Source organism: Emydura macquarii, unplaced genomic scaffold (genome assembly GCF_026122565.2).
Source record: "Emydura macquarii macquarii isolate MOO-44397 ecotype Brisbane River unplaced genomic scaffold, CSIRO-AGI_Emac_v2 contig_3603, whole genome shotgun sequence".
Classification (NCBI taxonomy): domain Eukaryota; kingdom Metazoa; phylum Chordata; order Testudines; family Chelidae; genus Emydura; species Emydura macquarii.
The window spans coordinates 312062-338930 of NW_027133740.1; the positions used below are offsets into that span (position 1 = coordinate 312062).

General features: G+C 53.4%; 2 protein-coding genes across 4 annotated transcripts; both read left to right on the plus strand.

Annotated features, from left to right (window-relative positions):
• Window positions 1-157: 157 nt before the first annotated feature.
• ABCF3 (ATP binding cassette subfamily F member 3) lies at window positions 158-15399 on the plus strand. The gene is made up of 20 exons (XM_067536493.1): window positions 158-294; window positions 608-687; window positions 1129-1181; window positions 3192-3289; window positions 3453-3575; window positions 3939-4205; window positions 4555-4635; window positions 5306-5365; window positions 5973-6029; window positions 6335-6357; window positions 7416-7471; window positions 7706-7906; window positions 8270-8346; window positions 8969-9013; window positions 9535-9667; window positions 10053-10141; window positions 10607-10698; window positions 11562-11694; window positions 12214-12301; window positions 14190-15399. Exons 1-20 carry the CDS (start codon window positions 275-277, stop codon window positions 14346-14348), a joined length of 1935 nt encoding a protein of 644 aa, XP_067392594.1. The 5' UTR covers window positions 158-274; the 3' UTR covers window positions 14349-15399.
• Window positions 15400-18516: 3117 nt separating this feature from the next.
• On the plus strand, window positions 18517-26590 carry LOC137145730 (PHD finger protein 13-like). 3 transcript variants are annotated; one of them, XM_067536671.1, is made up of 6 exons: window positions 18520-19046; window positions 19143-19186; window positions 22755-22847; window positions 23111-23714; window positions 24100-24147; window positions 24453-26590. In XM_067536671.1, the coding sequence occupies exons 1-6, from the start codon at window positions 19025-19027 to the stop codon at window positions 24677-24679; spliced, it is 1038 nt and encodes a 345-aa protein (XP_067392772.1). In that variant the 5' UTR covers window positions 18520-19024; the 3' UTR covers window positions 24680-26590. The 3 variants fall into 3 exon arrangements, with proteins under 3 accessions (XP_067392771.1, XP_067392772.1, XP_067392773.1); XM_067536670.1 differs by having other exon boundaries at window positions 18517-19186; XM_067536672.1 differs by lacking the exons at window positions 18520-19046; window positions 19143-19186 and adding an exon at window positions 22105-22163.
• The last annotated feature ends 279 nt before the right edge of the window (window positions 26591-26869 follow it).

The window sequence follows — 26869 nt, forward strand, 5'->3', positions numbered from 1 at the left end:
CCACTGACTTAATCCTGAAATGATCCTTGTTGCTCAGGGGGGTTGTTAGGATGGTGGGGAAACACGAAGCCCATGACACTGTTATTTGGGCTGCAGTTATTTAGGCTGGGGTTGCTGCTCAGTGGCTCTTTTCTTTCCTCTTGCAGGAATCCTGCATGATGGTGGCACAGACTTTGAGTCTGTGGATGAGCTGTTTGAAGCAGTGGGAGAGCTCTTGCAGGAAGTGTCTAAAGACTCCAAAGATTATGAGGATATCCGAGATATCTGCCAGAGAATGTACAACACCCTCCACCTGTAAGTACCATCTGTTGAGGGATGTGGTGGGAGGCTCTTGGGCCTCAATGCAAGGATCTGGAAACAGGCCGGGGGCCAAGGCAGTGAGAGAGCAGTTGGACTCTGGATCTTGTGTGGAGTTAGAGCTTGCATTTTACTCTGGAGCTGTGCTGACAAGTGTCAGCATCTGAAGTATACAAAATGGGGATGCTAAATGGGGTGACAAAGACTAACTTAGGGAAGCATTCAGGACTTATTTGGGGAGATGGGTGGCAGATGGGAGTGTTCAGGAAAGGGTGGTATCTTGGCACCTTGACTCTCTTGTGTTTTACAGGGATGAGGAAGACTCACGGGGATGCAGCCAGGTGCTGCTGGATGCGCCAGTTCAGCTTTCCCAGATCACATACCACTATGGTGAGTAACAAACACTGAGAAGCCCTTGCTCCTAGGGAATCAACCTTCAGTGCCTGAGCTGCTCAGCTGACTGGACAGTCTCCCAGCTTATCTGCTCCTTCCAACAGCAGCATCATTGTGGGGGGAAGTTTATAAATCCTGGACTTTATGGATCAGAATAGGAATCCCTCCCTGGAATGTTGAGGAGCTGATCCTGCATAGAGGTGGTCTTTGAGGCAGTGAGATCTAATGGCAAAAACAGGATCTTGTGTGCGATCTTGGACAAGTCATTTAACTTTTGGCTAGCTTTCTCCACCTGTCAAATAGGGTATTGACCTTCCTTCTAGGGAGCTGGGTGGATTTGTATTAAGCACTGAGCTTGCCTTGGCCAAAGGTGCTGGAGAGAGGGTCTGAGTTTGACTGTTCAGGACATGTATTCACTGCCTTTCTTGTTGATTGCAGATTCTGGCTTGGACCTGTTGCCAAAACTGTTGCTGAAGAGAGACCAGACCTCGGTAAGTGGGAAAGGGGTCCATCCTGCTCATGCTGTTACCGCCCTGTCTGCTGAATTGCTCAAGATGCTGAGCGTCCTTACCTCCCCACTTCTTACACAAACACCCACACAGCAGGCTGGGGAATGGGGCTTTCTCACTAGATGTTGACATTGCTTTCTTTCTGTTCAGGCCTTCACTTTTATGTGAGCGATTGCTTGGTCTTGGTCTGGTAAATGGAATGACCTAGGTAATTGTAGGCCAGTCAGCCTGACATTGATCCTGAACAAAATAGAGGAACAGTTAATATGGGACTTGATCAGTAAAGAATTAGAGGAAGGTAATAGTGCTAATCAACGTGAGTTTAGGGAAAATAGATCCTATCTAACCTGATATCATTTTTGACATAATATACTTAGACTTCTCCAATGGGTTTGACTTGGTACTGCACATTTTGATTAAAAAAACTAGAACAGCATAAAATTAATATGGCATGCATTAAATGGATTAAAAACTGGCTAATTGATAGGTCTCGAAATGTAATTGTAAATGGGGAATGATCATTGAATGTGTGTGTTTCTATTGGGGTCCCACAGAGATCAGTTTACGCTATTTAATATTTTTTCAATGACCTGGAAGAAAACATAAAATCATTAATGATAAAAATCTGTAGATGACACAAAGATTGGGGAAATAGTAAATAAGGAAGAGGATAGGTTGCTGATACAGAGCAATTTGGATTACTTGGTGAGCAGGATGCAGTCATGTTTCAATAGAGCCCAATGTAAAGTTATACATTTAGGAACAAAGAATATAGGCCATATTTACAGGACATGAGACTCTATCTTCAGAAGAAGTGACTGGGAGGGCGGGAGGGAGAAGACTTTGAGGTCATGGTGGATAAATAGCTGAACATTAGCTCCCAGTGTGATGCTATGATGAAAAGGCCTATGTGATCCTTGGATGTATAAACAAGACTCTCAAGCAGGCAGGTAATATTACCTCTGTATTTGGCAATGGTGCAGCCAGTACTGGAAAGCTGTGTCCATTTCAGATGTCAATTAATTCAAGAAGAATATTTATAAATTGGAGAGGGCTCAGTGAAGAGCCATGAGAATGATTAAAGGATTAGAAAACCTGCCTGATAGACTCAAGGAGCTCAGTCTATTTATCTTAACAAAGAGGCGGTTAAGGGGTGACTTGATCACAGTTTAGAAGTACATTCACGGGGAACAGAAATTGGATGATAAAAGGCTCTTCAATTTAGCAAAGGTATAACAAGATCCAAAGACTGGAATTTTAAATTAGACATTTTGAGATTAGAAATAGCTTTTCTAGGAAGATATGCACTAGTTCAACCACAGCTGTTTGATTTGAAGCGGGAATAAATTTAAGAAATTCTTCTGACTGGTGATATACAGGAAGTCAGACTGGATGATAACAATGGCCCCTTCTAGCCTTAAAATCTATGAATTTATTAAATATTGGAGCCTCAGCTAGACTTATTAACCATGTAGCTGGAATTAGTATCTATCTGCCTAAGGCCCATTTTATTGGGAAAGTGGAATGGTTAATGGGGTGGAGTCAGTGGCGGGGAGGGTGGGCTGGCGGGGAGGGGGATTGTGGTGCTGGTGGTGCGGAGGAGTGTTAGAGAAGGTGAATTAACCAAAGAGACTAAGACACTCTCTATAGAATCATAAAAATAAGACCTAGGGAAGAGCAAATGGTTAGATCCCATCTAGTCTGTCCACCACCCCAGAGGAAGATTGTTCCCTACAGACAATTGATTCTCCAAGGATTTGTCCAAACAGCTCCCAGCCAGAGCTGTGTCCCTGAAATACCCTTTAATCCCATCCCCACCCTCTTGGTCACAGCCTCATGACCCACCTAAATAATTTACCCTCTCTCCTCAAAATTTCCACCCATGAGGGATTTGTACTCCTTACTAGGCTCTTTCATCTCACTTGAGTCAAATGCTTCAGGCCTTTGATGGTCTTTCTTGCTCTTTTCTGAATTCTCTTCATTGTGCCCCAGATGGTGAATGCCAAGAAGCTGGAGAAGGCGGAAGCCAAACTGAAGGCCAAGCAGAACAAGAAGACAGAGCGGGATACCCTGAACCCTGCTGGCCCACTGTGAGTATGCGGAGAGGCCTAGAGGGCAGGCTCTGAGTGCAGCACCGCATGTGGCTGGAGGGCAGGCTCTGATCACACTGATGAGGCTCCCCAAAGGGAGCCACACTTACGTTCTCTGGGACTTCCCCACACTGAAGCTTTCCTTTTTCATGCGTGGTCACAGGGTCCTGGAGGAGGCGTCTGCTAGCCAGGCATCCAGCAAGAAGGAGACGCGCATGGAGTCATCTGGCAAGAACAAGTCGTACGATGTGCGCATCGAGAACTTCGACGTGTCCTTCGGTGAGCGGTGAGTCCCTGAGGGGTTGGAAGGACCCAGGAGAGGCTGGGATAGGAGGAGCGGGTGGGTCAAGATTGACAGATGGTGACTGCAGTGTGGGGTGGAACCCTAGAATGGGGGAGGTGGTGGGATAGGATTGTGGGGCAGCCTGGAGTGGATTAACAGGGAGTGGGGAAGATGCAACAAGTCAGGATTCAATACCACTGTGTGGGAGCTTGTCTTCCCTCCGTCTTTGGGCAGCAGCTTTCATGAAGACTAAATGAATTCCCAGCCGAATCTAACATCCAGTGGGAGTGCTGCTGCTGGGTGCAGCCGTGTCCTTGCAGGTGAACAGTCAGGCTAACCAGATTCTGGTCTGTTCTCTTGCCGTAGTGTCCTGCTAACAGGTGCAGACCTGAACCTGGCGTTTGGCCGGCGCTACGGTTTGGTGGGCAGGAATGGGCTGGGCAAGACCACCCTGCTGAAGATGATGGCCAGCCGCAGCCTGCGCATCCCTTCGCATATCAGCATCCTCCACGTGGAGCAGGAGGTGGCAGGGGATGAGACACCAGCTCTGCAGAGTGTGTTGGAATGCGACACCACCCGTGAGAGCCTGCTGCAGGAGGAAAGGGAGCTGACGGCCAGGATCAACGCTGGCAAGTGAGGCATTGCTGTGTAGACCATGTCCTGGGTTTGGGGCTAGCCCTCCTCCTAGTGCCTAAGCCTAGTGTTCCTGAGAGACCAGTGTGGGGGCTGGTAGCACTGAAATTGAGCCTAAGGTCTGCTAGTAGCTTTGCCTGGGTTCTAGTCCCCGTCTCCTCCCTGGGGCTGGTCTTGTTCAGATGAAAGCTCCAGCAGGAATGGACTGTATGCCTCAGGAGCTTGGGTTCCGTTAGATGAGTCCCCTGCCTGTCTTCTCCCCTAACCCAGATGCACACAACCTGAGAAAGTGATTTTTAAACCCTGACCTTACAAGAAATCCCCATGCTGGTCTTCTGTCTCCTACCAGGGGACAAGGTACGGAAGCTGACAGACTGTCAGAAATCTATGCCAAGCTGGAAGAGATAGAGGCAGACAAGGCGCCAGCCAGGTAAGACAACCCCCCTGTCTAGGGTGCTGGCTGATTAGGCCATGGGGTTTTGACTGGTGGACATGGACTCCAGGATTCAAGGCATGCACTGTATCAGTGGGGTATCCTGCATGCCATGGAATCTAACAAAAATGGGCTAGAGGTTCTCGTGGCCTCTGCTCCTGCCTTGTTCTCTGCAGCTGGGAGAGGTTGGGACTGGAGCAGCTGAGAGCTCCCCACAGATTTTGGGGAAGTAAAGTTTTCTTACCCTCTAGTGACTAGCCTAATGGTGCTCCACTGGGCGTCTGGGACCTTCCCAGCCCTGTTATCTGGTGACCAGTTGGGGGATGTTTCCCTGTCTGTTGTAGGTGATGGAGACTGAACGTGAGGCAGTGCTGCACCTCTTTGATTCTGGGCCACTGTCCTGGAATCAGTGTCTGATTTCCAGCCCCAGAATGTCCTGTCAAACCATCCCGTGCCCTGTTGGGAAGCTGGGATTCCTGGTGTGGCTGCTGCTGTTGGACAGAAGATGGGTTTCTGCTGGGCTCAAAATCTTACAGCATCCTTTAGATACCACAGCAGTCTCCATGGCAGCACTTGCATCCTGGGTCTTGGACTCTGAGCCCTATGCTGCAGGCAGCTACACACAGCTTTGTGTGGATTTTAGTGGTCTATCTCTCCTTCCCCACAGGGCGTCTGTCATTCTTGCTGGGCTGGGCTTCAGTGCGAAGATGCAGCAGCAGACAACCAAGTAAGTCTCCTCTGGTCCATGCAGCCAGGTGTCAGTGCTAGGGTAGATCCCTCCTTGCCCTAGGCCTGGGGCACAGAGGGGCCTGAGCTGCCTGACCCCAGTGCTTCTCTCTTGCCAGACTAGAGGCATCGAGCTGAATGCTGGGCACTGCTGGGTGCTCTGTGGGTCACTGGCGTCCCCCTTGCTGTTGCCGTGGGTGGAGGGGGGCATGGAGTGGATGTAACCGCAGCTGGTATGCTCTTTGGGAGGATTTGCCCCTGGGCTCTTTCCTTCCTGAATCAGGCTGCTGCATCAGGGATACCTGTTTCCCACATGACAGTGCATAGAGCAACCCAGCAACAGGCAAACCACAGCGAGTTTTTGCTGCCCCTTGTAACTTCTGAGCCAGGGCCTGCTGCAGTGAGAAGTTCTCTCTGGGGTGACTGCAGAGTTTAGAGGGCACCTCCCTCCCCATGCAGTGCTGAGCCCTGGCATTTCTGCTGTGGCGGGGGCATGAGGTGAGAGGACAGAGTGACTCATGAGTGAGGCTTTACTGTGGATGAGCTAAGTCAGAGTGGTTCTGTATTGAGCTCTGATACCTGCTGCATGTGGCTTTTTCTCTACCCAGAGAATTCTCCGGGGGCTGGAGAATGAGGTTGGCCTTAGCCAGAGCCCTTTTTGCCAGGTAGGTCTCAGCATGGTTTGTATTTGATCTTATGCTCGGTTCATAGCTGTTAAAGTAGGTTAGACTCCGTGGTGGCAGAGTCCAGGAGCTACCTTGGGGTTAGCTCATGCTTACTCTGCCAGCAAGATACATTGCAGGGAGCAGGGCAGGAGCACTGGCTGTTGGGGGGAGCCCCCAGCGACTCCAGTCCCAGCCTCTCCCAGCCGGGTGCAGGTTAATAAATAATTGAATAAAAACAGACACCCAGTATTAACTGTTCTTTCTCTCCTCCCCCCAATCTCTCTCCTCCTATTTGTCTCTCTCAGACCAGATCTTCTTCTGCTTGATGGTAAGTGAATGCCATGAGTCCTGTCTCATGTCTGAGCTGTGGCCTTATGGGATGGCTGTGAATGGGAGACCCGGTATGGTTTTTGGCTGCATATCCAGAGTGAATATGCTGCTGCACACTTGGTGCTGCCAGGGCTATGGGGATGTCTTGCTAGCATGTGGTGCGGTGAGACCCCTGTGTACGGTCCCACCAGGAGAGTCCAGACATCTAAGGCAGCCAGATAACTTATCCTGTCCCCTGTTCCTCCCCAGCCATTGACTTTGCCAGACCTGGTAATCTCTATGTGGGAATGGCCAGAGCTCTGGCTGGATGAGGGCGCCCAATAGGCAGATTATTAACATGGAGGGCTCACTGAGTACCTGGGCCTGCGAAGCCCTGGCATGACTGCTACAGCATTCTCCCCAGAATGATCCCTTCCTCAGCCTCTGGAGTGGAAGCAGGTTCCCAGCAATAGCAAAGCCACCATGGTGGAACAGTTGAAGAATCCCTTCCCAAGGAGAAATGAGGCAGAGTGCCCACTGCTGAGTCACCCACGTCACACCCTGCAGCACAGTGGCCCCGGCACCGTACAGTGCTCACTGTGGAAACTGCTCCAGTAGCACTCTGGGCACAGAGGGTTCCCACTTGTCTGTCTCATGATTCCAGCTTGAGTCATGGGAAAGTCCCTCTGCTCTGGAGTTGTTTCTCTGGGGCACATGTTGGCTTGTTCAAGGGCTCTGAGAGCATTAGTATTTGTGTGTATTGCCAAAGAACACTTGAAACCTGCCAACCGTGCAAGTTGGGAGCTACCAGATTCCCACTAACTGTTTGTTGCCTTCGCTTGTTGAATCTTGTCTTACATCACACTGTAAGTTCTTCAAGGCAGGGACTCTCGTCCTGTGGGTGTATGCAGCGTCCAGGACACTGGACCCATGATTCTCTGGCACTACTGTAACAGTCCCCCTTTCCAATGGTCCTAGTTCCTGTCTGGAGCAAGTGGGAGCTCTGCATGTTCTTACCAGCTTGATGTTTGCCATCCTCTGTGAGGGCTGAATCTCCTGATCTCTGTTCCCTTGCAGAGCCTACTAACATGCTGGATGTGAAGGCCATTCTGTGGCTGGAGAACTATCTGCAGGTAGGTGAGGATGGCAAGGGGGAATGGGACCTGGGAAAGGCTGCTGTCTGCATAAGATCATTGGAGACTCAGTCCTGGTTCTTTGGTGATGCACCTTTGAAATTGAGAGTACTCCCTGGTGCCTAAGGGATATGGGCCCCTGTGGCACAGGCGGAGTTCCTCATTGGCTGGGTGAGGCTCCCCTGGGGTCAGTTCATGCCCCGGCTCAGGCCTCCCCACTGCTCTCTCTTCTAGACCTGGCAGTCAACCATCCTAGTGGTGTCCCACGACCGGAACTTCCTGAATGCTGTGGCCACTGACATCATCTACCTGCACTCACAGCGGCTTGAAACCTACCGGGGCAACTTTGAGAACTTCATGAAGATCAAGGAGGAGCGGCTGAAGAACCAGCAGCGCGAGTACGAGGCCCAGCAGCAGTACCGTGAGCATATCCAGGTACAGAGGTGATGATGGGGCGTAGATGTGAGCATGCCCTCGAGAAGAGCATTGCTGTACCAGTTTACCGAACTCATGGCTATGGTGGTTGCAGGGGGGTGGGCCGTGGAGAGGGTTCATGTGGGCCCAGCTCTCTCACTCGGGGAGCGTCTCTAGGTCCTCCTTCAGACTGACAGCCAGAGACTGTTCTCTGGCTGTCCTGACCCTGGATCCTCTGCGTTGCTCTGACTTTAGTGGGGGATTTGGCCCACAGCTCAGCACCCATTGTAGGGGACAAACTAAGTTGGGGCCTTGGCTGCGGGCAGAAGTTAGTGGATGGTACCAGCTGGGGCAGGGGAACTCTGATGTTCTGTTCTCTTCTAGGTCTTCATTGATCGATTTCGCTATAATGCAAACCGGGCATCCCAAGTGCAGAGCAAACTCAAGCTGCTGGAGAAGCTGTGAGTGCTCAGCCCTGCCCCTCACTCGGGCCTGGGTGGAGGGAAGCAGTGGCACGTGGTTGGGCTGCACCATTGGCACAGCTGGTGGGGAAGGGCTGAGACAGTGCCATGCATTTAAACCATGCCATGTGGCCAGGTGGTAGGGGCAGCTCTGCACATGCTTTAGGTGGTAAAGCACCTCATCTTGTTGGAGAGTGCTGAGGGCCTTTCCTGGTGGCTGCACATGAAACACAGAGGAGCTTCTCTAGACTTACGGGCTGGCTTTGAGGGCTGGGAATGGCTCTGAGCCCAAATATGGCTGATTTCTGGCTGACCAGACGTAGGGTCTGGAGGAGGTCACCTGACCATGGTCAGTTCCTCATGGGTCCATCTCCTCTTTGCTTCCCATCCTGTCTCTGAGGCCACTGTCCTTCCCTCTGAGATGACTGTCTGGGGCTGGATAATTGTATAGTAATCGGCTGGGGGTGTCACTGATGTGCTCCCAGCCCCTGGCGTGCAGCACGAGTCCCACACTCCACTCTAGCCCAGGGAATTGCATGGCGTGTGGGGAGAGGGAACTGTCCTGTCCTGTCCTGGTACAGGAATATCCCAGCTCAGAGTGACAAGTTTCTCTTTCTCCTAGACCGGAGCTGAAACCTGTGGACAAGGAGTCTGAAGTGATGATGAAGTAAGTGACCACCGAGCCCGATGGTGAGGAACTGGTAGTCTGGTTCCCTCTATTGGTGACTGGGCAGCCTGAAACCCACAACTTCCTCCCTCCCAGGTCCTGTTACTGGGAATGTGCTCTGTAAAACATGGCCCAGCAAGACACTATTAAGGCTGCAGAAGCTGATGCCATCTCCCTGGGTTGCCTCCCTTTCTGCCTCCTGTGGTGTCAGGCCCAGGCATGCACCTAAATCCTACCATTTTCTTGGTTTGCTTGCACCGTTCTCATGTTGGGGCAAGGGTTCAGATCCCAAGGTGGGTTGGGTGGGCCAGATACAGTGGTGATGGGTGCACACGGCAGGCAGGTGGGGCTCTGTGCTGAACTCCTTCCCTATCCCAGGAGGAGGGCGGCAGGTGTGGAGTCAGCAAAGCAGTATCCCTTCCCTTTCTCTGCCCCCTATGGCGTGTGGGTATTCCTCCACTTCCCTGGCTACCTCTCCCCTTGTACTCACCTCCCTTGGCCTTCCCCTCCCCCTCTTACAGGTTCCCTGATGGCTTTGAGAAATTCTCTCCTCCAATCCTGCAGCTGGACGAAGTGGATTTCAGCTACAACCCAAGTCACTGCATCTTCCATGGCCTCTCTGTCTCAGCCGACCTGGAGTCCCGCATTTGTGTGGTATGTACTGGGGACTTGGTCTTCAAGCTGGCATGGGGCAGCAAGAGGATGCTTTAGGAGAGATCTGGCAGGCCCTAGAAGTAGGATTTGGGCAGTTGTGGCAGATGCCATGCAAGGGGATCGCAGCTGGAGTGTGGGAAGTTACTCTCTTGTGGCCAGCTGGGGCTGTGGGAGCACCTTGCATTGCTGCAGTGTCTGCTGTCCTGTGGCTAGCTCCCTTGGCATGATGGAGGGCCTTGGACAGTGGTCATGGGGGATGGTTAATTATACCTCCCACCCCTGAAATTCAGCCTAACCTCGAATGAGGAAAGGAATCCCCATGGGCACTAGGGCCCCAGAGATGTCCTTGAGGGACCTAGTGTTTTATCTATTCTTCTTTGTCCAGGTCGGGGAGAATGGAGCTGGCAAGTCAACCATGTTAAAGATCCTGATGGGAGACCTGGCACCCGTTCGAGGGATTAGACACGCACACAGGTATAGCATGCATTGCTATCGCCTGGCTTTAGCACAGAGGGAGGGTTTGGGTGGGATTGTGGGGAAAGGGCTGAGAGGCCTCTGGCCCTGCAAAGGCAGAGGGGACTGTGGGAAATTGCCCTCCCCCTTTGCAGATTGCTGGAGGGAACACGGATTATCAGCCACTTCCCCAAATGCACTATGGGTAGGTGCCCAGAGAGGCTGCTCCTGCCCTGGGGCCACTTCCCAGCACCTCTGGGAGCTTAACATTGTTTCCCAGTTTCCAGTGGCTGAGATTTAATGGCCAAGAGCTCTAAGTTGTCATGGAGCAGCCAGATCCCCAGGGCTTGGGGAAGGCACCCCCCACCACACGCCTACTCTTCCTGCAGCCTGCGTCCCGTCTCGGCAGTGAGAAGGTGAGGCCAGTGGGCCAGAGGAGTCCTGGGTAGTGCTGCTGATAATGGCTTTTCTTCTCTGGCTCGGCAGGAACCTGAAGATTGGCTACTTCAGTCAGCACCACGTGGACCAGCTGGACTTGAACATCAGTGCTGTCGAGTTACTGGCCAAGAAGTTCCCAGGTGAGCGGCAGGCTTCCATGGGCACTGACTCTGGGCTAGCCAGGGAGCTTGATGGTGCCCGGTGCAACCTACATTTGATGTCTTGCCTCCTGGGCCAAGTAGGGCTGGCACCCGGCGTGTAGCACCTTCTGCCAAGCAAGGAGCAGCATTGATGCATTAAGGAGGCCTCCCCTGGAGGCAGATAGAGCTCCTGGCTAGAGAACCCTTGCAGTGCTCTGCGGTCATCCTCTTCGCTTGCCTAATATTTCCCCACCTCAGATGAGAGCTGCAGGCACTCTGATTCCTGGCTTGAAAAGTTAGAGTAGTTTCCCATTGTGCGAGCTGCAGGGTTGTCTGACTCTGCAGACAGCCTGCAATGAGCTCTGGGAAGTGAACGACCCTGTTGATCTCAGTGAGCTACTACATTGTTGTCATTAGGTTTCAGGATTACACATCAGCATTGCAGACTGTTTTATTGCTTGTTATTTTAGCAGCAAAAGCCTTGACTGCTCCTCTTCCAGCTGCCAAAACCACCTCTTCCTCCTCACTGATGTAGTTTTACATTATATAAAAATGTGACTCTGCATGCAGGGACAGTGTCACTTGACTTTCATCTCTCAATCAGTACCCTGGAGCGCCTGTCCTGATTGTGTCACTCAGGTTCACATTGAAGCCTCTCTGAATTTCTGCTGCTCCGTTTCCCTTCTATTGCACTTGAGCACCGTAGATGCAGGAGGCTTGGGGATGGAACCTAGTTCCAGCTTGCTACAAAGCACACAGGGCCTTGTGTGACCCCCACAGCTGGCTGGAAGCTCTGAGTTAGTATCTTGAGGGCTAATGCCACCAGGGCTGGGTTGGGACATTCTCTCTATATGCTGTTTCAGGGAAGACAGAAGAAGAGTATCGTCACCAGCTGGGAAGCTACGGAGTCTCAGGGGAGCTGGCCGTCCGCCCTGTCGCCAGCCTATCGGGAGGTCAGAAGAGCCGAGTGGCATTTGCCCAGATGACCATGCCCTGGTAATCCTCTCCGATACACTACTCCTGCTGCTCTTAGTGAGATGGCTCTGTCCCTTGGTCCTGTTGGTTTGGGGGAGGAAGCAGAGATGCTGCTTGGCTCTGGCTGAGCAGGAGACCCAGTGTGCTGGGGCTTTGTGGGGAAGCACAGTCACCTTGAGGGAGCTATGCATGGAGCGAGGCATGCAGCTGGCTCCTGTCAATGCCCTTTTAGGTTCAGTCCACTGTCCCCCTCCTGGGGGTGTAGGGGTCCCTATATCCCACACCATAGGACTGGGCAGAGCAGACACGTGTCAAGGCTCAGGGCCTCAAGAAACCCTCCCGGCAGAGACCCTTTACCACATTCTGAGCAGCATGACTAATACCCTGGGCTCTCTCATCCAGCGTGAGTCCTTGCTTTCTAGCCTCTCTAACGGGGCCTGCCGTTCTTGATGGTAATGCCAGAAGGTGACTGTGCTGCAGGCTCTACATGAGCCTCTTCCAATGGGATGCTGAGTTGCTGATTCATTTTTCTCCTTCCAGTCCCAACTTCTATATCCTGGACGAGCCGACAAACCACCTGGACATGGAGACCATCGAGGCTCTGGCGAAAGCGCTGAATAAATTCCGGGTAAGGCTCACCTTGAATCTGTGCTTCCTGTCGCTTGGCTTGTTTCAGACTTCCCTGGAAAAACGTAATTATTCTTCTGTTAGTGCCCAGGCAAGAGCTAGCCAGAGAGCAGCTCTGTGAATGTCGTGACCCACAGCACCCACTTGGCTAGTCCAGGGTCTCCTACAGCTCTGCCAGCTCACTTCAGCCTTGACCTGTAGCACATTTTACTGTTCCAGTCCTAGTCCGAGGTGTCATTTGTGCCATGTTCTGTGGTGTCTTCCTGGGGCCAAGCTCTGATTTGCCAGCATGAGACATGGGACCATCACGATCTCTTGTTTGCAGTAATAACTTGACAGGTCAACTCAAAAGGCTACAGCTTGGTCAGGCAAAGCTGAGGGCAATGAATCTGGGAGGCCAGTGGCAAACTAGCTGTGGGCCAAGGAGTGAAGTGAAGAGCCAGAGTCAAGCCCCTTCTCACTGCACGCACAATTCCTCCCCAGACTATGGATTTGCCCTGCCAGCCTCGGCCCCAGATCTCCTGGGAGGAAAGGTGAGGGTCCCGTGCCAGGCTGGAAGTAGCTTTAGTTCCCCATTTCCACCATTGTCCCTCCTGCCTACTTGTACCATGTATAAAGTAGGAGATCCCAGGGGGCCCTTCTGCAAAGCTGGAGACCAGAGGTTCCAGTATGCAATGCCACCTAGCTATTCGACTGACATGAAGTGGGAGGATGTATCCAATGGAGCCTATAGGGGGGTCACTCCTGGGACTGGAAACCAATGAATATTTTCATTAATTACTTGGAGAATGGAGAGGAGGGTACGCTTATAAAATAGGCGGATGACACCAAGCTGGGAGGGATTGTGAGCTCTCTGGAGGACAAGATTAGAATTCAAAATGACCTTGTCGGATTGGAGAATTGATCTGAAATCAAGAAGATGAAATTCGTTAAGATAAGTGCAGTACTACACTTAAACAGGAAAAATCAAATGCACAACTACAAATGGCGAATAACTGATTAGGTAATAGTAAAACTGACACGGGTCCAGGTATAGCAATGTGATGGAGTTGTGAAAAAGGCTAATCTCATTCTGGGGTGCATTAACAGGAGTGTCATATAAGATGGGAGGTAACTGGTCCACTTCACTCTGCACTGGTGAGGCTTTAGCTAGAGTACTGTGTGTAGTTCTGGCACCGCTTTAGGAGAGAGATGGACAAATTGAGAGAGTCCAGAGGAGAGCGACAAAAACCATAAAAGGTTTAGGAAACCTGACCTATGAGGAAAGGCCATGTTGAGTCTAGAGGAAAGAAGAGTGGGGGAGAACCTGATAAGTCTTTAGACATGTTAAGGGTGTTATAAAAAGGATGGTGATCAATTGTTCTCCATGTCCACTGAAGGTAGGACAAGAAGTAATGGAGAGATTAATATTTAACCTAAATGTCCTTTGCCTCAGTAAACACCATGTTTTAACTCTAAGGGTGGGTAAGCTGTGGAATAGGCTTCCAAGGAAGATTGTGGAATCCACCTCACTAGAGGTTTTTAGAGCAGGTTGGAAAACACCTGTCAGGGATGGTCTAGGTTTACTTGGTCCTGCCTCAGCACAGGAGGCTGAACTCGATGACTTCTTGAGGTCCATTTTAGCCTTACATTTGTATGATGCTGCATTGCCTGCCCAGACCTGTGGTCTGCATGGCTTGCATCTCTAAGATCTGAGGGACCAAGAGGCATGCTTAGGCCACCCCTCTGGTAGCAGCAGCCCTTTGAATCTATTGGCCTTTAAGCAGTGGGGTCAGCAGACTTAACAAGATGTGGTGCCCTTCCCCATAGTATTCAAGTAGCCCAACTCTAATTGTGCTGATTCCTTCTCCTCTGGTGTAAAGCATTTTCTCTTTGCACCTCAATCTCAGGGTGGTGTGATCCTGGTGTCCCACGACGAGTGCTTCATTCGCCTGGTGTGCAAGGAGCTGTGGGTGTGTGAGAACGCTACCGTGACGCGCATCGAGGGTGGCTTCGATGAGTACAGGGACATCCTGCAGGAGCAGTTTCGAAAGGAGGGCTTTCTATAAAGGAGGCAACCGAACTGTGTGTGAGAGCTGGCTGGAGAGGGGAAGTGCAGCAGCCTCAATGTCCATCTGAAATGTGCCCGGCGGAGCAGCGGGGACACCACTCGCACCCCATGGACTGTCCGCTGTGCCACCTGCTCTGCTGTCTGTATTACCCTCCCCCCAGAACTGCTTGTGGGGCATGGGATGGGCCCTCTTCCCTGCCTCTAGAGCTGCACCAGGCCTCTGCTGGGCAGGGGTGAATGGTTAGCAAAGTGATGAGTGCGGAGTCTAAAGCTGCAGAGGGAGTGGAGGGGTGCACAGGGGGTATTGTCTGCTCTGAGCACTTCCTCTCCTCTGCCACCTGCCCACTGCTGCCTGCTCTGAGTGCAAGGAATGCTGGGCTTGAGTGCTGCTACCTGTTGCACCTGGAACTGCTTCTCTGCTCTGCTGAGAAGAGGGATGGAGTTTAGACCCCCCCCTTCTCCCCTCCAATTTTAACTTAAACCATCCGAGATGGTGGGAAAGGCCTCTCAACCCCTCTGCAAAACCTCCTGGCTTTTCAATCATTTTTACTGGCCAAACATCAGTCGAACCCTCTGAGGAGCACATCTTTCTTCCTGGCCTGACCCTATGCTACTGTCCCCTTCCTGCTAAGGAATGGGGAAGCTTATGCTGCTGCTGAAAGGGCCCCGCTTCTCGCTAATGTCTCTTGGAAACCCTTGAAAGGGTTTGTTTTAGTTTTCCCCAGGCTTTAGTCAGCAGGAGCCAAGGATTTGTGGTGTGTGAATCACCGTGCTCCTCTGCTCTGCCAGCCAGGGACAAGATCTTGCCCCTTCTCCAGGGCCTGCATACAAGCTTCTATCAAACTTAACTGCTGCACAAACTCCTGCTCCCTTCTCCCAGCTAAAGGCCTCTCCAGGCAGGTCTAGGCTAGGTCCGTCCATCTACCATCCCGTGTTTCATTTAAAAAAAAAATGATGAAATACTGTACATTGCACAGTAAGTTGAACTCTGAGTGAAACTCCCTGTTCATCAGCCCAGAGGTGGCAGTGTAAATAAAATGAGAACTTGATGGCTGTGGAACTCTTATTTCCCTAGTGAATTCCACTTGCTGGTTTGCCGTCTGCTTCTTCACCCTCCTCGCTATTGATAGTGAATTTGGGCAAGAGGGGCTGGTTACAGTCCCTCCACAATCTCTGCGTTGGGTCAAGAAACATGCTATGAAGGAGGGGATCGATTAGTTAGTTATTGTCAAAGGTCTGAGTGAGGGGGAGGGAAAGACCCAGCCCTTCTTTTTCTGAGCAAAGCACATTGTCCCAGGAGCTTCTGTAGGAGCATATCTTGAGCAAAGAAGTCTTTGGCTACAGCGCTTAGAATGGCGGGGTGTTACAAAGAGGCACAGGAAGGGGTGGTGGGGTGTTGTTGAGGCTGCTGTAGCTTCTGTGTGGCCAGATGAACTACACGGGAGAAACTTCTAAAATTACCAGCTGCAAGGATGGTCTCCTCTCCCGAATATGAGGCAGGCACAACTCACGCTCCAAGCTCTGAAAGCTTTCAGGCCCAGGGCTGCGGCAACCTTCCCCTTCACCGGCAATCACCCTCGCCCTCTGACCAGGACTACTGCCCCTGGAAACCTCCATCAGTTCCTCTGGACCACAGTTAGTTAAGGAGCTGTGGCTCTTCTTCCAGAACCTGTGACAGCAGGGGTTGGGATCCTTTGTCACGTCTCGTTTCAGGTCGAGCTCGTTAGTGAAATTGTTCTTGACATGCTTTAACATTCCAGCATTTTTTGTATTTTCTTAGGGCAAGAGTATGTAGCAGCTGCGCACTGTGCTTGCAGCAGTAGGACGTGGGTAACAACTGTATGGTCTGCATCTGCCATGGTGGTGGCCATGTGGTGAAGGGATGTTACCCTGGGCAGTGAGAAAAGCTCTGGGGAAACCTATCGGGCTGAGAAGGCCTGCCTGGATGGTTAGTGCTGAGCAGGGTAAAATATTAAGGTGGTAGCTTCACCTGCCCCCCAACACTTGAGTGCTGGGACTTGACTAGTGCTGTCCCAGGAGAGGATGAACCTAGCTTCCTGCAGCCCGGGGGAGAGTTTCCCCATCAAAGGATGGTGCACTACCTACACAAAGTGGTGTGCTCTGCTGAGTGTCAATGGCACTTGAAGCCTCCTGCTGGAAATTGCGGGTCTGATCTCCAGCCTCTGCCAAAGAGGCTAAGGCAGGAAGCAGCAGGAGGGCGCTATTCACTCTCTTACCGCTAGGGGGTTTGACAGCAGCCTGACAACTCCAGCATGATCTCTTCATGGGCTTGACAGGGATGGAGATGGATTTAGTGGTAGTAAAAATTCAGTTAAGTCTTCCATATCAGCCAGGACCGTGGCTCTCAATGTTTCCAGACTGCTGTACCTCTTTCCGGACTCTGATTTGTCTTCCATACCCCCCAAATTGCACCTCACTTAAAAATTCACTTAGAAAATCAAACAAAAATACAGAAGTGTCACAGTGCATGATTACTGAAAAAAGTGCTTACTTTCTCATTATGCCCGATAACACAATAAATCACTGGGAATATTGTACTTACATTTCAGTGGACAGCAGTGTCACCCTCTGAATTACATTTTAGTTTGTACTGACTTGGCCTGTTGTGAAATGAGGCAAAGAGCTAGATGAATTGATGTAGCCCCTGGAAGATTTCTGTGGTCCCCCCCAGGCAGCTGTGTGCCCCTGTTTGAGAACCATTGAACTAAGACATCTTGCCCTTCAGGGGGGAAGCTCGGACCCTTGTGCAATTGGAGCTTTCCCTGGTGAGGCCAGAGCCTACTCACTATCAGTCCACACGTACACCTAGCACTTTGCGCACCAAGCGGATGGCCCTGCAACTGGATTGCCTTGACAACTCGCTGTGTGTGTGGTTGGCCTTGGACTTACCATATGGTGCAGCGGTGCTCTCCCCTTTTTCATTAGGGACATCAGATCTGTTGGAGCAAGACCTCCTGCTGGCTGGCACACACCACGAGGAGGGGGATGGGGAAATCACTTCAGCTTCTCTTCATTTTAACGTTTGTTTCCTTTTTATGGTTAATTTTTAATTACTTGATTAACATGTTGGAATTTCTGTCTCCTGTGCTATTGCGAGGGTAAGTTGCAGCAGCTGCCGTGGGCACCATGTTCCATACTGTGGTGTGGTAAAGACAGGAGACCCTTGATATTTTTTAAAAAATGAACTCCCTTAAAAATAACCAAAAAACCCTATAGTTGTGGTGGGTCCTGACCATTGAATGACTCTACCCCGGGCCTTCTGTGCCCTGATTCTGCCGCACAAGGCCCACCTAAGTTTTGTCCTGTTTGTGATTCTCCTCTGTGAGGTTGCAGCCCTGTTGAAAATACAGCCCAGATTTCTTTGCTTCTCTCAGCCTTTTCTGGGGGATTTTTACCTGTTGCCGGCTCCCTAGGTTCGAAGGGATTAGAAAATGTTAGAAACTTTTGGGTGGCAGTAGTTCCCCCACCTGATCCGCTTTAGGCCATGGGGCAGGGCTTTTATTGCTACTGCAGGATCTTGTGTTGGCTTTGACAAGGATTGTCTCCCACTGAGCACTTTGGAGGAAGGGTTGCAAGGCAGCGGTCTAAAAGGTTGTCTGGGCAGAAGGTCTGAGTGGCAGCAGTGGAGTCCCCTCCTTTCATGTGGGGAGGGACTGTGAGAGGGGCAGCACCAGCCTTATCCCCCAGACAGGGCCTGCACTGATGCTCCTCTCTGTACATCTCGGGGGTCAGGTGCCTCCAGTCTGCTCTGGGAGCTGGCGGCCCCGGGGGCAGGGAGGCCCAGGCTGTGCTGTAAATAGCTGTCACATTAGCCTCGGGCGGCTGCCTTCACCTGGACAAGGACCAAAAACCTGCAGGAGTTGCCTTGCCATAACCCGCTGGGAGCACGGGTCCAGCTGTTGCCAAGGGGCTGGCAGTCCCCGTGCCCCCTCCTCTCCGCCGGTGCTGCCTGCCCTGTTAATCACCCCAGCCTGGAGGGGGGTCCTGGGCCGGCAGTGCAAGCGCGCTGGGCTGTCAGCGGAGGGGAGTTACAAGGGGCCGGGCCCAGCATCGCTCCCGCGCTTTCCCTTTTGCGGCTGGCGGGAGGTTCCGGGGCCAGCAGGAGAGGCCCTGAGCTCCAACCCTCTGAGCCCCCCCTGCTCTGGAGCCGGATCCCGCCGCTCCTCGGGTAGCTGGCCCCCGCGGGCGGGCGGCGCCAGCCCTGGGGCGGGGCTGCTGCGCTCAGACGCCCGGGGGGTGCCCGCGGAGTCCTAGGGGTCCGCTCAGCTGACGGACGAGTCCAAGTGCCCAGGGGCCGGGTGCTCCCCCCGCCCCGTGCCGGCTCCAGGCCCCTCCTTCCCCCTTTCCCCGCCACCAGGTGGTTCCGCCCCCGCCCCCCGGAGCGGCCGGGCGGGGCTGCAGCCAGCGTCGGAGCGGAGAGAGGGGGCGGGAGCGCTGCGCTGCGCTGCGTGCCTGGAGCCGGCGGCGGGGACCAGCGCTGCCCGCGCCCCGAGACCCTGCCCCGCGCAGCGCCAGCCGCGCCCCGCTACCCGCCCGCCCGCGCCGCGCCGCGACACGACACCTCCTGCCCCGGGCCAGACCAGCGCCCGCCAGGCGCCTCCCCGGGAACGCGACCCCCCCCGCAGCCCGCTGGGAGCCGCCGCCGCCGGCGGGATGAGCGGCGACGAACTCGCAGGTGGGAAGCGGCCGGGCGGGGCGGGAGCGGGGGCGGCCGGGGGCTCGGGCCCCCCCCCCAGCGCTGATCGCTGTCCCCTCGCTTCTCCCCCTGCAGGTGCCAGCCCCGTGCCCAGCCCCGGCTCCCCCGGACCCGAGGAGGTGAGGGAACGCGGGGCGCTCGGGCGGTGGGGGAGGCGCGGGGGGCTCCATGTGCTTGCCGGGGGCGGGGGGGGGGTCTCTGCCCTGCCCTGCCCCATGGGGCCGAGGCAAGGGCCTGCTGGGCCGGGAGCTCGGGGGGGGCGACCCGGCCGGGACCCCGAGTGCCGGGCTCGCTGGGGAGGGGCCGTGGGCCGGGCGGGGGGGGACGCTGTGTGCCACGCTCTGGAGAAGGGGCAGGGGCAGGGGCAGGGGCCGTGGGGGGGGAGACGGAGAGAGGGGGTGTGTGCCGGCCGGGTTTGGGGAGGGGGGGCTCTTCGTGCCCAGCTGGGGGCTCTTCGTGCGCTGGGCCAGGTTTCGGGGGGCGGGGGGAGCAGCGTGCCAAGCCGGCCGGGGGGGACTGTTGGGGAGCGGGGTTGTGTGCTGGGGGAGCGGGAGGGGGGTCGCTCTGCGGCTTGCCGGGCTGAGGGGGTGTGGGGGCGAGCGGTGTGGCCGGCTGTGGGGAGAGGCGGGCTGGGGGGGGTGGCGCTGTGCGCCTTGCCGGGCTCTGGGGGCGGGGGGGGAGCTGTGTGCCGGGCTCTGGGGGAGGCTGTTTACCGGAGGCGGCTGGGGGGGGGCTATGGGCGGGGAGTGGGTGTCTCTGAAGGGCGGTGGAGGGGGCCGTGTGTCGGGCCCTAGAGAGGTGCGGGGGGGGCTGTGGGGCGGGCTCTCCGGGAGGGGGGGGAGCCGGGGGATCTCTGAGGGGCGGGGGGGGACTGTGGGGCGGGCTCTCGTGGGGGGAGCTGGGGCATCTCAGAGGGGCGGCGGGGGGGGCTCTCGGGGGATCTCTGAGGGGCGGGGGGGGCCGGGCTCTCGAGGGGGGAGCCGGGGGACTGGGGGCTGTGAACCGTGCAAGGGAGCGGCTGCCGCCGCGCGTGTTGGAGAAGGGGGTCCCCGCTCCCGCTCGGCCGGGCCGGGCCGGGCCGCTCCTGCGGCGGGGAGTGACCCCGTGGGGGGCTGGCTCAGGGCAGGACCGGGAGCGCGGGCGCCATCTTGGGCGGGATCAGACGCCGGGCGGGGGAGGGACCCCCTCGGACTCCGCTCCTCGCTCCGGCTGGGCTCTGGGCCGAGGGCGGCTGCTCGAGTCCGAGCCGGGCATGGAAGGTGCCGAGCTCGGGCTCAGCCTGTCTCCATCCTCCGTGCTGGGTCTCCCCCTGCCAGTGCTGTGCTCTGCCGGGCCGGCCAGGTCACCCGGCTGGGTCGGGGTTGGGTGCAGCTGCTAACAGGCTTTCCCGCTTCCGGGCCGGCCCTTCCCTTGGGGGTGTCAGCTGCTGGGGGGGGGGGGGTGTTTGTGTGGGGTAGCTTCTGGCACTGGGGGTGTGTGTGTGTGTAGGAGGGAGGCAGTTCTGGGCACTGGAGGTGGGTGGGTGTGTGTGTGTGAGAGAGAGAGAATGTGCAGGCCTTGGGCACTGGGGGATGGGTGGGGGGAAAGTCTGGGGGTGTGTGTGTGTGTGTGAGAGAGAGAGAGACACGCTGGGCAGTGTGTGTGTGTTGGGGGTAGTTCTGGGGTGGGTAGGCTCTGGGCAGTGTGTGGAAGAGGAAGGTAGTTCTGGGCACTGGGTGGGTGGGTGGGTGGGAGGGGAAGCACTGGTCAATGTGTGCATGTTGGGAGGCAGTTCCAGGCACTGGTGTATGTGTGAGTAGGCTCTGGGCACTGGGGTGTGTGTCTGGAGGGAGGTCTGGGGTGTGTGTGAGGGTGTGGTAGTTCCAGACACTGGGTGTGAGTGTGTGGTAGCTGTGGTATGGGGGTGTGTGTGTGGCTCTAAGCAGTGTGTGTGTTGCGTGGGAGGTTATCTTTCTGTAGCCCTGTGTCTGTTGTGGGGTGAGCTCTCCTTCAGATGGGAGGATCAGGGAGAGAGGTTTCAGGGGTGGGATGCTCTGTCTAACCTGGCTTACTGTGGCTGGCTCCTTCCTCCATAAACAATAGAGGCTTCTCTCCCCCTGCTCTTCTGGAGACAGGTGCCCCTCCCCTCACCTGGGAGTGATTGTCCTTCAGCCCCTTGGGATAACGGGGGGGGGGGGGAGTTGGGTGGAGTCATACCTCTAGGGTTGAGATGTGACCAGGCCCCAGGCTGTAGAAATCCTAGGCTTCCCTCAGTGTTTTTCATGGAATGGGCCTGGCCCAGGCCCCTTCCCCCTCTGATGCATGTGAATTGATGCTGCCAGCTCTGCTCTTTGTTCAGCAGGGCGAGGGGGTAGAGAGTTGGTCTTTCTGGAGCTCTACGTTTCTGGTTAGATCAGCAACGAGGGAGCATCCAAGCTATTGGTGTTGACTCAGGCTCAGCCATGAGTTCTCACTGCCCTGGGCTGGTTGGCATGGACTGCCTGGCTGGGGTAGATGGCACCACTGTGCCTATCCAGCCTATTCCCAGTCACTCAGATAAGTGCCCCCTTGCTGGCTGGGATTGTCTCCAATGATTTCATTTCCCTTTGTCTTGAAAGAGGTGGGTGCAAGAGGCTGTTCTGGTAGGACTCTGGCAACTTGTTTGTTTTGAGAAGAAACTCTTTCAAGTGTGTCCCTGTCATTGTGGCACTGCTGTTCTGATTTCCCTACATAGAGCTGTAGGATCAGAGCAGGACGGTTCCCTAGATTCCAGTGCCCAAGGCTTTGTCCCCAGCTGTTCTGAACTCTCCCAGTTAATTGCTAGTGTAGGAGCCTGTCATCCTTCCCACTGGATCTCAGAGCAGGATTTCCTTAGGCACTGAACATGGTCCCAGCCACAACCACACCAGTCCTGTGACTGCAGATAAATGGGGCTCATTGCTGGGGTCTCTTCCACAACCCTGGGTGCTCAACCTGTTTATAAACCTTGTAGAAGCTCAACCTTCAAATCTTTATTGCCTTCCTCTGCAGCATGGTACATGGGTCACTTGCCGGTGGATTCTCTGTACCTTGAAGTCTTTAAACCATGATTTGAGGACTACAGTAACTCAGTCCTAGGTTAGGGGTCTGTTACAGGAGTGGGAGGGTGAGATTCTCTGGCCTGCATTGTGCAGGAGGTCAGACTTCACTAGATGATCAAATTGTCCCTTCTTACCTTAGTCTGAGTCTATAATCCTTCTGTATTAGATTGGCTTTCCACACATTGTGTGCATGCAGATTTGATGTGGGGGTGCCCTCATGGGCTATGGCTGTAGGCTCTAGATGTATCTTTGAAGGGGAAAATCTAGGCAGGCTGAATTCATGGGTTGGATTGAGGGAAAGGAGGGTTGCCCAGATGGGTTGGGCATTGCAGGCTTCTGTGATGGTGTTATTCAGGCAGTCTGGGACTATGAGTGGGGAGAATTGCTCAGGCATTTCAGGATTGCTTGTGCTGGACATGTTATGGAGTGTCACTCGGCGGCTGGGGTTGCACACGCAGTCCCTTCTGACTCTTGCAACGGCATCTTATAGTATGAGATTTGGTCACCCCCAGCTTGGTCTTTAGTGCAGACAGTGTTTGGTCACAGTTTTTCCAGCCATCAAGTTTGAGGTTCGAGGTAGCTGGAGAATAAACTTAGGTATTAATCAACAAAATGTCATTCTTTGCAGCCACCACAGAAAAGACAAAGAACCGTGGAGGACTTTAACCAGTTCTGCACCTTCGTGCTGGCCTATGCCGGCTACATCCCCTACCCCGAGGAGGTAAGGCAGCTTGATGTGTGTGCGCCATTGTTTTGCAGTGTTGTGTGAAGGGGCCAATCTGACTTATTCAATGTTCTCAGAGACAGACCTGGCTACTCTTCTCTCTCTCTCTCTCTCTCTCTACTATTGAGGGTTGGAGACTTCCTGCTGTGGCATTCCTCCACCTCCTTTGTCTCCTTAGGCCCACCCATCACTCCAAGAAAACCACATCTGTGGTATCATCTTGTGCAGGTCCTATGTGCTTTTCTCTGTCCCTCTTGCAGAATGAACCCTGGACCCTTGGAGGCAGCATGAGTCCCCAGAACAGCACAGGCAGCACTCAGGACAGTGACAGCTGGGCCTCATCCCAATCCTCTGATTCCCAAGTATTGCCAGATGAGGGGAGGAGCAGGAACGCCAAGCACAAAGGGGACAACCTACTCCTGAACTGCCCTGACTTCCCCAGCAGTTTCTTTGCAGCTCGGCCCCAGCAAATCAAGAAGAAGAAACTGTCTGCAAAGAAGATCATCATGGATCAAGAGATGGAAAAGAAGGTGATGCTGGGTGGCATGAAGAATTTAGGCGATGTTCAACAGCAGAGGAAAAAGCCGGATGTGCTAGAGGAGCAGGCATCTCACATGAGGGGAGAATGTCTCAAGTCCTTGGTCGTCCCAGCTGGTGAGCTCCGACCCAAATCCCTCCTGGAGGAGTTCATGAAGGAAGAAAAGGATTGGACACATGGGGTGCAGGGGACTGAAGTGCCAGCAGGAGGCTATTTTCCACCAAAGGAGCAGGAAACATACCCTGAGGAGAGGCGCTCCAACTGTCAGAATACCTTGGATCAAAGTGAAGAGGAGGGTACAAGCAGAGTCAGCTCCCAGATCAATTGTAAGCTTCCAAGCCAGTTTGTGTGGGGAGTGCGGAGGGGTCCATAGGAAATGTGGGACAGAGGTCCCTGCTCTGGATATGTGGTTATGTCAATGCTTTGTTCTCACTGCAAAGTGTTCCAGTGCCCAGCACCTTGTTCGTTTCCAGCTGGAGGGATTGTAGGAACACTGGCTCTGTGGTGAGCCCACAGTTACTGGACTCATAGGCTCATCCAACAAGAGGTGCTGTAGGGGAAGGGCAGGACAGGGCAGGGTGTTGGATCTCAGCCCCTCTTCCCCCAGGTGCAAACAGTGCTGGATCCAGAGTCTAGATTCATTCTCCAGCTTGGGAGACTCTCAGACAAACCATCTAACTGGTTTTTATTGCTCTCTCTTCCATTTTGCAGCTTCACCTGTGGAATTTACAGTGGCACCTCCCAACGCTAAATCAGAAGGTGAGTGGGACCCCATTGTGTGTGGAACTGGTAGCCTCTCCAGCTGGGAGAGCTGGGAGCCTTGCTTTGCTGTTGGGCTTCTTCAAGAAATGGGTGAACCAGTCAGTGGGAAATGCAGGCCAGTGTATAACAAGCCTGGGTTTCCATAAGAGCTGATCCCTAATCATCTGTAGGGGTCAGGGCTGAACCCTGAAAGGTCTTCATGCCCTGGGACAATGTATACTGCCTTCTCCTGTGTGCACAATCTTATGCTATTAACTGGGTTTGCCTGGCATTTTCTGATGGTCTGTCTCTCCCCTGCCCAGAGGATGATGCTTGGGACCTGATCACCTGCTTCTGCCTGAAGCCCTTTGCAGGGAGGCCCATGATAGAGTGTAACGAATGCACAACCTGGATCCATCTGTCTTGTGCCAAGATTCGCAAATCCAACGTGCCTGAGGTCTTCATCTGCCAGAGATGCCGTGATGCCAAGCAGGAGATCCGCCGCTCAAACCGAGCCAGGACAGTGCCCCGCAAGCGCTTCTGTGACTGATTCTCTTCCACTGAGAGGTGGTGATTGTGGGCAGGGGCCCTTAGTTTGAAGACTATGGCCCAAGTTGGCTAGACAATCGATGCACAGTGACTATAGGAGACCTGTGGCACTGGAAAGTGGAAGCATTTGTGCTGGATATGCCCACTGCACTTCCAACTCCAGGAAGTTGGCAAGTTGAGACTCACTCCATAAGGAATAATCTTCCTCTTGTGGGGATCCTGTAAACTATGCAGTTGAGACATCAGTTTCATGAGAGCAGCAAATGCAGTTGGGTCAAGCAGAAGTCTGGCTCACTGGAATCCAGTGCAGTAGGTCAGCCAGAAACCTCCCTGTTGTCTGTCAGATGTGGCTCAGTGCCTTCTCCCAGGCAATCCAGGAGGGCCTAGTCTGTTTCCCTCTGGTACGGTGGCAGCTTAGACTTATTCGTGGTGGTTGTTATCCTACCTATTCTCAAGTCCTTTCTTGGCCTTGGCCTTGACTTGACCACACCTTAGAGTGAGTTTAGTGAAAGGTGGCTAGCCCCAGTTACTAAACCCTTCTTTAATCTGGGCTGTATCTGCTTTGAGTGCAAATTTCTCTCTCTACAAATCATGCCCTGGAGTGACACAACCTGGAGGGGGAGGAAGAGAAGGTTGTAGTGATTTGGACATCTGCCCCAGGACATGCCCTCAAACTCACTTCACATGGAGTAGCAAAGAGTAGCCCTTATCTCTGATCTTAGCTCGAGGTTGTGAGGAGGGGGGCAGTATGCAGTTACTGTAAATATTAATGGAGAGTGACTAAATAATTTGTAGCAGATGTATAGAACATTATAAAACAGTTCTTGCTAAAACTGTAAAATTATAGAGTCCTCTCTGCTCTAGAACTTCCAGTTGCACTGAAGTCTCCTGCATGAGGGGGACTTGGGAGTCCTGGCGGGATCAAAACAGTTATCAGTGGGGACGGGGGGTAGGAGGCGGATGGCTTCAGAAACTCATGGGAGGGGGAAGAGGGAGAATCCACAGACAGAGAATAAGTAAAACCTCTTGGGCAAAAGTAGATCAATTTCATCCCCTTGGAATGGGTCATGGGTCTTCCCCTGCTGTTGGTGGGGGTGTATTGGTCTGTTTGCCAGGAAGAACCTTTCATAAAGGTTTGGTGAGTGATGGGAAACAAGTCCCGAGAGAGCAGGAAGTAAGTGAGGCTTTTATGTCTGAATTGTCCAATTCCCTGAAGATTTCTCCAGTTAGTGATCTAGGCTCCTCAGTGAAATTTGGGGAATGTGTCTCATACAGACTAGGGGTCTTGTGCCTTGAGCCTCATCCACTATGCAAATTGCTGCCCCTTAGATTGGATATGTCTGCTGTGAACACACCTTTACATTTCTAGATAGGATATTTGGTCTTCTGCCTCACTTTCTCCTCAGGAAGGACAGGTCTGGGCTGGCTGGTCCTTGGGGTCTCCACATGCACTAAGTATTAGATTCCATCTTCTAATTTTCCTTTACCCCCCACCCACCAAAGGAACCAGACCCATGTTATGTGCCTTCTGTGCTGCATTTCAAAGACTCTGCTCCCCCTCTGCTGGGGGCACATGGTCTAATCATATGAACTGCAGATGTTCTGACTCTTGCGCTGCACATTGGTACTGAGCTGGGCCTCTGCTTCTTGAGGTGACTGAGGAGTGGAGGAGATGGGCAGAACCTAAGATCATAATTCCATTTTATTTTTCCACTTTAAAAAAAAAAAATTGGGCATTGGGTTGCCCTGGAACCATCTTCCCTATCAATGTCCCTCCTGGAGTGGGAAGCATAGGCCCCTGAACTGCTTTACATTTTTATAGTTTGTAGTCACTTCTATTGAAATTATGTAAAATAGCAAATTCTTGGCGTGTGGTGGAGTAATATGTATATAATAAAGTACTTTTGCCATACCCCTTGTGAGCTTGTCATAGTTTCAAAGCCTCACCCCTGACCACACTCAGATGTAAGTTTCAGTGAATATTTCCTTTGGCTGTGCTGGGGCGTGGGAATGGGCCCTTGCCATGTCCTTTCTACCATGGCTCATGGTCTTCCTGGGCAGTTTGGTGAATTAAAAACCCAAAGACGGGAAGAAAACGCCATCTAGAAGTGTTTAAAGAGTACACACCTGCCCTGGGGAAGTAAGTGGTGTGTAACTAGGTGAAATTGAGCAAAGAGAAATGTAGGGTAAT

What these genes read in the sequence shown, in the direction of transcription:
- ABCF3 (XM_067536493.1), top strand. Translation starts at nt 275, where the DNA reads ATGTACAACACCCTCCACCT. An exon ending in GACGTGTCCTTCGGTGAGCG is followed by an intron (nt 3,576 to 3,938) that starts GTGAGTCCCTGA and finishes CTCTTGCCGTAG; the next exon opens with TGTCCTGCTAACAGGTGCAG. An exon ending in TGGAGTCCCGCATTTGTGTG is followed by an intron (nt 9,668 to 10,052) that starts GTATGTACTGGG and finishes TTCTTTGTCCAG; the next exon opens with GTCGGGGAGAATGGAGCTGG.
- LOC137145730 (XM_067536670.1), top strand. Translation starts at nt 19,025, where the DNA reads ATGAGCGGCGACGAACTCGCAGGTGGGAAGCGGCCGGGCGGGGCGGGA. An exon ending in GCTCCCCCGGACCCGAGGAG is followed by an intron (nt 19,187 to 22,754) that starts GTGAGGGAACGC and finishes CATTCTTTGCAG; the next exon opens with CCACCACAGAAAAGACAAAG. An exon ending in ACATCCCCTACCCCGAGGAG is followed by an intron (nt 22,848 to 23,110) that starts GTAAGGCAGCTT and finishes TCCCTCTTGCAG; the next exon opens with AATGAACCCTGGACCCTTGG.